This window comes from Choristoneura fumiferana, chromosome 5 (assembly GCF_025370935.1).
Source record: "Choristoneura fumiferana chromosome 5, NRCan_CFum_1, whole genome shotgun sequence".
Classification (NCBI taxonomy): Eukaryota; Metazoa; Arthropoda; class Insecta; order Lepidoptera; family Tortricidae; genus Choristoneura; species Choristoneura fumiferana.
In genome coordinates this window covers 9,722,114-9,733,255 of record NC_133476.1, presented here as the reverse complement: position 1 = coordinate 9,733,255, position 11,142 = coordinate 9,722,114, and the positions used below count along the sequence as shown (strand labels likewise).

The 11,142-nt window shown below is 39.9% G+C and overlaps 1 protein-coding gene across 1 annotated transcript in view; it reads right to left on the bottom strand.

Annotated features, from left to right (window-relative positions):
* Window positions 1–381: 381 nt before the first annotated feature.
* The window catches only part of LOC141428071 (rotatin-like), a 51,312-nt gene continuing 40,551 nt past the window's right edge, over window positions 382–11,142 (bottom strand). The window contains 4 exon segments of the mRNA XM_074087807.1: window positions 382–1,720; window positions 2,880–3,030; window positions 5,199–5,302; window positions 10,367–10,580. Of these exon segments, the coding sequence (XP_073943908.1) occupies window positions 2,890–3,030; window positions 5,199–5,302; window positions 10,367–10,580 (459 nt within the window). The 3' untranslated portion in view covers window positions 382–1,720; window positions 2,880–2,889.

Below are 11,142 nucleotides of genomic sequence, written 5' to 3'. Positions count from 1 at the left end.
ACCTAATATATTACTTCATAGTAGGCTATGAATAATTGTGATATTGAGTCAAACTGTGTCAAGGTAATAGTGATTGGATTGCATGGTGTTAGAAATAAAGTTGCTTAGTGACCTGTGCGCTATTTAGTTCAAGAGACCAGTCCAGGCAGCTATAATCACAGGACCTGTATCTATTTACCTGCATTTTAACAAATAAACTGCTATAATAATATTTATGGACGTTCTTCAACATGGAAAATAAAACAGAACTACGAGTATTTCTTAACATTCGTCGTAACTTTAATTTCGAAGAGTATGCAATACCTATGCACATTTGATTGCATAAAAAAATTAAGATCTATCACTCTTTTATCTTATGGTCCTTACTGCCATTTCTATCAAATGAAAAAAATAAACACTTTTTAATGTTCACACACCTTTATTTCATTACATATTTTATCGTACAAATAGTAAATTCCAAATCGCTCGGCTGAGTGGACCTCGCACTTGAAGCCGAATCAATAATACAAATATTTCCATAAGTCACATTACAATTTCAACAATACTAGAGTGGTGTTCACTGCATAAACATTGCATAATTATGCATGTTAGGACGATTTCAGATTAGGCGGCCTTTTGTCAAGTAGTGTAGTGTAACTCGTAATTTAGAAACTCGCTCGTCTGCACAAATTGAAGGTTTTTTACATGAATACATTATAATAGAAAAAACAATCTGTAATTTAGGCGGATACATCTAGAATAAAAGGCAGTTTAGTGCCGTTTAGAGGCGTAGGTACGGAATTAAGCTGCCTCAACGAATTTCATATACGTAAGAATAACATGTCACCTTCATAGTTATTTTCTTATTTTCAACTAATTGCTTTTTAAAAACCCACTACATCCTTTAGAGATCCTGAAGATATGTATTAATTTCAGAGTTATATCTTTCAAGGGCGTCGCCAGGGGGAGCAGGGAGAGGCGGCTGCCATCATTCCATCATTCATGTACGTCGAAACCGAAACGAATACAAAAAATACCTACAATTCATACTTTTCTCATTCTCCATATCAAGTGTCGCAAAGCACGCCTTTATTGGCGAACAAAAACGCCACGTCTGAAACCGCACTTACGTTATCGCTGTCACAGTTGATCTACCTCTATTCTTTAGTTTTAGCACTGCCATACGAAATGCGTCACGAGAAAATAAAGCTTGAAATGATAATACACGTACTTTATTATCATACATTTGTAGGTAATGTTGGTTTATAGGTGAAGACCAAAAAGTTGGACCACGTTAAATCGCAATGAACCATACAAAACGGCTTAGTGCATAAAGTTTTGTTCAGAGGAAAAAGTATTCATACAAGTGTTTGGTTAATTTTCGTTTCACAGCGGAAAACAAAAACATAACTTAACTACCGTCGTTAAGGTGTCCCAAGTTTTTAAACTACACCCTTATAATAAAACAACAACAAACAATACAAGAAACAATTATAAGTCACATTCACTAGGTAGTAGGTTTGATTTATGTTAGATGTACCTTAGGTAGGGTATGCAATAATTAATTCAAACCGGGGGTTCCTGTAACAATTATAGGTACATTAGGTTGTAGATGGATAACAAAAAACCTTTGAAATTCTTTGACAGTTGATTTATAGGTCGTACTATGCCTGATCCTTTATCCAAAATTGATTATAAAGGTTGATGCACCGCAACAGCTGGTCTTGGAACAGTAATTTTCCTGCAAAAACGAAATAATGATAATTAACATTATGAAAAAATAAAACAACATTAAAAAGTTAAGTTACAGACCGTCAGAGATTTTAATTTGATACAAAGACAAAATCTCAAACACAACAGCCGCCCGGAGAGATATTTCTCTATTGTGATCTTCTCCGCACTACACAAGGATGTTTTGTCTGGCAAAGACAAAATGTCAATATGACAGATTGTTGTACAACCGTTTTCCAGAGACTAAAGTTATCTACGAATGGTCAAGACAGCCCATCTTATCAAAATTTGTGAGGATGGATGTATAGATGTCTCTGTCACACTAAACGGCTAAACTGGATTAACAAATGGCATAATAGTTATTTATGTGGCTGGTGCATAATGAGAGGCATTAAAGTACGAGTGTGGTTTTATGAAACGAGCCGAAGGCGAGTTTCATAATAAGATCACACGAGTGTTTTAATGCCTAATTATGTATAGCCGCATACATAACTTTATCTACATGCATATCATAAGTTTTCTATAATATGTTCAGATATGGCCTGTATTTTGACTTTGACTTTGAATAATAATTATTATCTACATGCATGTCATAAGTTTTCTACAATATGTACAGATATGCATTGTCAAAAAAAGTATTACCGATACCTCTGTGCCGATACTTTAATGTAAACATTAAGATGCACTGTACTTTAATGTGAACATTAAGATGCACCCGCAGCACAGAGTACATCCCGCAGATACCAGGTTTCTTAATAAAGGCCATTTGATAGTCGTTTCTGAACATATAATAGGGAAGTTATGATATGCATGTAGATAAATACTTTTTATATCGGAAAATTGCATACTTCCCGCGGGGTAGCGATAAATGAATTCTTTGCAGACGAAATCGCGGCTACAGCTAGTTAGTAAATAGTATCTGTTCATCCAATACTAGAGCATCTTTTGCGTTCTGGTTTTTATTTTTTAATATATCAATGGCATCCACAAATACCGACCATTGATACAAACGACTCTTTCCTCTATAGCCTTTTATTAATAGCCTGTGATAGTATCCCACAGCTGAGCAAAGGCCTCCCCTTTGGACCTTCACCACTTACGTTCTGGCGCTATATCAGGCCCTTTTAGCCTTAATTGAAAACATGACTTTATTTTTTAATGGTGTATACCTGATGGGGGTCACGTGGTCTGTAGTACTGTGAGCGTGTATGTGAGCAGTTGATGCGCGCGCGCAGCGGCCGGGTCGGCGCTCCGTTGCACGCGCTGCTGTGCCGACAACACCGCCGCCGGCATTCGCGCGCTTCTCAGCAGGAGTTTAGCCTGTCAATAACAAGAATTTCAATAAACAATACTATCTAGTATTACTTGTTTTTATTAGCAATACACTTACTTAAACAAATTTTAAATTTCTTAAAAACGATAAAGATTTCTGAGGGATCGCCCCTTGACGGTGCACTAAAACTGCTCTTAGTGCGTGCTAAGCCTGAGAGAGGAGTGCCTGTTGCGATTGCGCGGTAATGAGTTTCTGTGACAGACTAATGAGGGCTATCGCGTATGAATTCGCCACTTGAGGCGCTAGTGTAGCGTGAGGTCTCCGAAATGTCAAATCTCATAGTTTTTGGGTGAGCTACGCGTTTATTTATAATTAGAATAATTTTGTGAATATTTTGCAATATCTGAAATTAATTATAGCAAATATGCGTTCCGGGGCAATGAATGTCTGAGTTTTGAGACAGTTTTGTCTTTCGGAAACCTTTGTCCTCCCTTTTTTCCGAACAAAACTGGGACTATAGAACACTGTGGCATGCTCGATATTTTTATGGTACGGTTTTAAGGTGTATTAAATATCATTTTAATCTAAACTTTGTTTTCACGCCCGCAATAACAGACTTTGAAAGCCATACTTAAAAACCTCACGCAACAGTGCGCCATCTAGTGAGACAAAAAGCGATAGCCCTCATTGGCGCTAGGTATGGTGAGGTCCGTTTGACAACTTTGACATTTGCGTCACGTTTGTAATTGGTTAAATAACTAAATAGTTTCCTCCCGATGTTTTCCTTCACCGTAAAGATTGTTGCAAATGAAATTTTGCACATGAATTTTGAAATATACCCCAGCTTATGTTATGGATTGACATGGGCGGCGGCCGCCTGCTCGTTTGCTCACTATCGTATACATAAAAAAAAACTCAAAAGTGCGAGCCCGGGTTTGATCCCACGATCCTCTGCTTGAAAGGCCATATTATTATATCAAACCTTTAGGCTACCACGACTAATATATCGATTTACTTGATCGACAAATTAATCAACAATTCCAAAAAACAAGTTTAATAAATAACACCACTTCACAACTTTTTGGTTTCTTTGAAATAACAAATAATTAGTCAACCAAGTTGGCAAATAATAAATATACATAAATTACTTGCTTTTGCCTTAATAAAATCCATTGAGGTATCGCTTTTTGATAACTCATAAAAAGTATGTCAATTAGTTGGTGGTGTCAACTAGGTACTTTATCTAATTATTTATAAAATCAGTCCCTATCGCTCGATGTTGATTGCGTAGATTCTAAAAACGCTGCATTTAAAGTTAATCTTGTTTTCGCTATTGACATAACACATTCAACAATACCATATTTGTACCAGTTGTCCACAAATATTAAAACATGAATTACGAGCAAACGAGTTGTGGATGTACCGACCACCATTTACATAAAAAATAAATTAAGTAGTCTGTAACATTTTACTGTTCCTCCTATTTCAACAATAACAACTTAATTGCTTTGTCAAACTAACGAAGTCAACAGTACGTGCGGATTGGTTCCGCCAGACCGCCGCATTTGTAACTGCTACTACAGACATTAATCATGCGTGGCGCGGTATGATGTCAGATCGTATCTACTGAGGTCATTAAGGTCATATTTTACATTGTCATTTCCTTATCCTTCTTTGTGTTTTATAAACCTAACGAATTTAGGACCCCTTAGACTGTCTTTTAACCTTTTTGAAATGTTTGTTAAGGAAAGAAAAGGAAGAATTTGGTACAATTTGAGACAAAAACGAGACTTACAACTCGGAAGGCTAAGTAGGCAGTAAGATGCAAAAAGAATAGTGGTTTTGTACGAGCAAAGTGTGGATAGAAATGAATGGCAAATGTGTTCAAAATTTATTCCCTTTTGACTATGTATCGTTTATTCATCAGAATTATTATTCAACCCTAAACGATGACGTGACCTGATTGTTTCTAGGAACATTAATTTATGAAATATGTACTTCCAGAGGTTACGGGAAACCGCAAGAGCTATATTATACGTCCGTCGTAGAGCCGCTTTTAAAAAATAGAATTAGCAGTTACTGGTGCCCATAAAATCAATTAATACCGGTACTGAATTTTATACGAATTTCAAAGGTTTTGCTAATCAAATGAATGAGTGTTCGATAGTTCTATTTTTAAACCAATTTATTAAAATTATGAAACTGTTTGACGTACCTTATGATTGTTAGCAGCTAAGGCCCACACGGCGCGCGCGGCCGCGACAATCTCGGCGGTGTCTCCAGTCAGCAAACTACCAGAAAGAAGCTCCAGTAGCTCCGCTAGAATGAAAATACTCGAAATTATATACTTGTCGTGCTCGTGCTATTTAATCCAGGTGATGGACCTGGCCCCTGTCCCACAAACGTTACAAGTGCTACAATTCTTCATCATCATCATCATCATCAGCTGGAAGACGTCCACTGCTGAACAAACTACTACTTGATGCACTACTGCTCTCTCCTACGAAATGGAGTCGACAACCCGTCTGTGTTCGCGCGTGTTCAATTATTTGTGCCTGAACAATATAGTCGCAGAGCTTAGAACTAGAGCTTCTGAACCTATTGGTGACTCAGGTCCCGGATTCTGTTGTATTCGCTGACCACTGGCAGTAGCTTCTTTATAAAATAAGGAAATGTTTGTGTATGTCTGTTTAATGTAGTTATTATATATCTGTCAATTATGTCATAGTAATATAGGAGAAGTAAGTTCAGTACAAACAAAAGTACATCGCGCGGCTTAAATGTGTGCGCGCCAGTTGGCGCCGGTACGCACGCACACACTGATAACTTAAGGAGGATTAAGTTTTCTGTAGTCAAGGCTGCGCTGCCGTCGGTGCCGTACGTTTTGATTTTAGCTCGCTCGTCTTGCGTTCGCCTCGCGAGACGATCACCTTATACGTTCGCGTACTCGTACTTACGTATTTTTTTGTGTTAGGTATAGTTGTAAATTAGTAGTATATAAGTGTAGTGTAACAGTTTCGTGCAAGGACACATGAAAAAATAATAGATACCTACTACTACTACCTATAAACAATATACTTATAGTATTATGTGTAGGTAAACATGAGTAGTATGTTATGTACACAGTCTGGCGACTCCGGTGAATTTATAAATAATATTTTTAATATAGTATTAAAAATAATATAGAATCTTGTTTGTCTAGACAAGAACATAAGACAATTTTAAGCTAACTTTCGTACTAAAATTATTTGCCGGTGGATAATTAATCTAAAATAGACATCGACAACCCTAAGCGTCCGCGCCGGAGTAGGCAGTTAAGTCTCCTAAAGGGTCGGAGTTTACATACTTCCCCTATTTTACTATGATTGATTATGCACGGGTTTTGTATGTTTAGCTAGTAATAAATAGAGACGCATTGGTGTATACTGTGAGGCTTTATTATGAATAAATAAATAAATAAATAAAGGCCTCCCCCTTAGAACGCCACAATGAATGACAAGTCGCCACTTGTATCAACCACAAGTCTACATAATTTACACTTTTTTGTATGAGAAAATTAACAATTATATCGATTTGTAGCAATTGTAATTTTTGTGGTAGGTACAGTCAGCAGCAAAAGTAGCTATACAATTTTGAACTTTGTCGCTTTACAGCCACGTACGTAACGCCATGCAAGAAGAGTGACAAAGTTTTAACGCGACAGTAAAAAAAACATCGGCTACTTTGATGCTGACTGTACCAACAGGAGGCAGTTCTCACAATAACAGGCCTGGAGCTGTAGTTTCCACGCGACCCCAGAACGAATTGGGAACACAGACAGTTCAAAACAATCGCTTCGTCCAGGTCGTTCTCTCATCATGTTCATCATCAGCCTATACCAGTCCACAGCTGGACATAGGCCTCCCCCAATGAGCGCCATTGCGTCCTGTCCTCGGCCCGAACGTATCCAGCTTCTACCAGCCTTTCGCAGATCGTCACACCACCTGACCGGAGGGCATCCTACACTATGTTTGCGGAGACACGGCCTCCACTTAAATCAAATATATCTCATAATACATGTCAGACTTAACTCTTTATTTATTTCGGCAGTCTTCGAACAGACGTATATAAAGTTTTGAAACTGTCTTTTCATTTTGTTGCCATGCACAGATATAGATTACACTAGATAACGCAAACACCTCAATGTGTATGAAAACCAACCGTGTCACTTTTTTATATCTACTGTGACGTCTCAAGAGCGAATTAGCGATGTGAATTCCCCGATGTCCGCGCAAAATCGATTCAAATGCACCGCCTACCAGCGCCGTGGGGCTCAATTCAGTCACTAGTCATGATAAGTCAGTGAGTGGACAGTCTTTGTATGGGGCCAACCGTTCGGACACGCGAAGTAGATGCATTTGCGTAATCTAGTGTAATCTATATCTGTGTTGCCATGCAAACGTCTGGTGAACATGGTTCATTTGTATTTAACAAATGTCGTTTGGATGTCAGCGGCTTAAACAAATATTCACTTCACGAGTGACTGCAAAGAAGTGACACTGACAAGTTTACCGAGGCAGGCAGCTAAAAGCTGTGTATATTGTATAAAGACCGTATTCATGTATCATCGTTTTCCGTATTGTAGACATTCGTTAAGAATCTTAAGTGACCAAGCCATATTATGCTGCTGTAGTTTTCTGTTGTGGCATGAAAATAGTTACAAAAATAATTGACACGCGCAATGAATTTGCATAATTTTTAACTGCTCGCAATTCATATATCGTCGATGATACTGCAATACCGCGTAACTAGCATTTTCCATAAGGTATATTTTTCACTGCACTAACAGTACTGACATCTGTTCTGACAGTGAAAATTAAATACCTTATGGAAAATGCTAGTTACGCGGTATTGCAGTATCATCGACGATATTTTCTTTCCTTAATGACCGATTTTGGAGCTTTACAAAGGACGGGGCAATATATATTTTAGGCATCCAGCTTAATTTACAGCGATACAGTCACGTTAGTTCAAATTGGCTTTGTGTAGCGCAATGGTTCTTAACTTTTCAGTCATGAGGGATTTGATTCTTTTTTGCCCTGCGCAGACCACTTATAGTTCGGAAAATACACTTTTGATGATAACTAATAAATATTTCTTTTTTTATTCGATGGCTTCGCAGACCACTTTGGGTGCGTCCAGGGACCACCAGTGGTCCACTACCTACACGCTACACTGTATCGAAATACAAAGGGCCGCCGTCGTAGTACCCTAGTGGTTTGACCTACGAGATCGTGGGTTCAAATTCGGGCTCGCATCTCTTGAGTTTTTCGAAATTACACTTTAAACTGACCAAGACTTTTACGGTGAAGGAAAACATCGTGTGGAAACCTGCACAACCCGAGAAGCAATGAGGGTTTTCTCAGAGGCGAAATATCGCTAGATGGCGTTAGTATCGTGAGGTCCGTTTGACGTTTGCCGTTTGTTTGCGATTGGCTCATTTAGTTATTTAACCAATCACGAGCAAACGTCAAACGGACCTCATTCAATGGTGCGTGTAAAGTTCCCAATCCGCACTGAGCCCCCGTGGGTACTACGGCTCAATCCCCATTCTAAGAGAAGGCCTGCAATGGGACGTACAGAGGTATAGGCTGGGACAATGACTATAAAGGGCAGTCGGTACATTGCTAAAGCAGTTTGCGCACCGTCGCAATCACTAAACAGTCTCCGCAAATACAATACAATACAAATATTTTTTCTTGAGCACCATAAATCAGTACAATAAGTATGTGATTACTTCGCACCATCGTGTGTCTACCACGTCCGATCTTGGTGGTATGCTTTGGTTCAAGCGAACTGCAGTAACTAGCAAGATCAAACATGTTTTGTATTGCCATTACATCGGCCCGTGACAACTTCGGTCCTAGTTCTAGCGGTCGCACCGGTCTACTCGAAAATTCGACGGCTATGACGGCGCTCAGATAACGAGTGCCCCAGAAAAATGACATCCAGTCTTTCTCCACTCACTCTGGTCTTCTGTGCAACGAATCGCAGTAACGATAGTGCTTCCATGAATGAGCTACCACCTTTTACTTTCCTCCTCTGCCACACTTACATCACCTGCATTAATATCTGCCATAGCGGAGTGCAAAAATATTTGACACGTCCTACCGGCCCAAGAAATAAAGTCGCATTGGATATCTATGCACGCTTTGTTGTATCAGATATTCAGATAAAGCTGGTGACTGTATAGGACATTGCAACTACGTCCGTACAACTATGGTTATCCTGAGACTATGATTTGAGGCAGAAAACCCGCCCTCTTTTGGAACTGCTTACCTAGCGGAGGTGTCTGATAAAAAGTTGCAGTTCATTGCTAAAATAACGTCTGTATCAACCAATCACTAAGATCACTTTCCACGGCAACGTCCCGTTCTTTACAGGATACCATTGTTATATACGAACATGTTGTTATTAACATTTACACAAGCATCCCGTTAGCAGTATCCGGCAAAATACCGATCCGTTCGAATTTTGTTATTCAGTTTTGTTACTGTAAAGTGCACACTCACCTGTGATTTTTATGGAATTCAGTAAAAAAACTGTTCTTCTCTTACTTACATCATCATCACCATCATACACTGTGGGACATAGGCCTCCCTCATACTCCATTCTCTTCGGTTCGAAGCGGCCTGCATCTACTGTGAACCCGCGGCTTTAACCAGCTCATCCGTCCATCTCGTTGGTGAACGAACATCCTACGCTGCGCTTACAGATTTGCAGTCTCGGAACTTTTCGGCCCCAACAACAATCTGTTCCCCGTGCTTGGCCTGCCCATTGCCACTTCAACGAGCTAATTCACTTGTCTATATTCAGAGGCGTATTTAAAGATTTGTCGCCCCGGGTCAATTAATTTTGCCGCCCATTAAGTGGCGATAAAGATATTTAATTTAAGAAAAATAAAATAATGAACTGAAATAAAAAAAAATAAAAGAATTTCTTTCCACCACCATGCTACCAGAACCGTACACCATGGTACCAGATTTTACATGTGGTAGCATGGTGTACGGTTGCGTTGCTCTGAAGATGAGCTCTGGTTGAGTTCTAAACTCGTGAGTGTAGTATATTGGTCGTGATAGATGGGTTCGTGTGACTTGTGTGTGTTCTTACAGTGTGGAGGTAGAGAAACTGCATGAACACGCATATTTTGCATAAACTTGATATCATAGGGTCGCGGGTGAGTAAAGAAATTATTTTAGTTCATTGATACCTCTGTAACGCCTGATTCAATAAATATTTTTAAAAAATTGGTATAGTTAGGTGGCTTTGCCGCCCTTCGCAACCTGCCGCCCCGAGCCACGGGCCCCAGGCCCTAGGGTAAATACGCGGCTACATCATACATACGTGAGGTTAAAAATGCCGAGCGGTGTTGAGTGTGGTGCGCGGCATTGGCTACAGCAGGGAGGAGGGCGCCGCTGGGCCGCGGGCGCAGCGCCAGGACTGCGCCGGCGCCGTCCGCGTGCCGCGCCAGTTCGCAGGCCAACGCCGCCCATTCGCGCGCCAGTTCGCTCCCGCGCTCGCGAGTTCGCAGCTTGTGTAAGGCGGTTAGAGCGTCGCTCTGTAAAATTAAAGTTGTATCTTATCAGACAATTTTTCTAACAAAAACAGCTATTGCAGGCTATGGCATGCATTGAGCAGACAGCAGGGTAGGCAGCGCTGGTGTTGGTGGCGCGCTGCTGCGGCGCAAACTACCAACTGCCTACTCTGTAATCGACCCAACACACGCCAATGATTGCAGGCACAGCAAAAACGATAAAACAAAATGTCACAACTATGATGTCATTTTATTGCTGGGAATCACAATGGTTTTCACCATTTCTTTCTGTGACTGTGAATCGACCTTTACACCGTATAGATCGTGTCAAAAGAGCTGGTACGAACGAATTAAACGAAAGTAATGTCACTTGTCACTGTGTCAGTGCCGTTCTTATAAAGATTCCCTAATATTTTGTTAGCAAGTACATAATACTTCATGATTATCATTTATTGAATCAACTTACATTTAATCATTCTGTGATGCTCACATACACTTGTAGGATAGCATGCGCCCGGGCGTTAGGCAATACAGCCACTGATCATGGTAGTCACGTGCGCTGGGGACGCGATACACTACTTATTCT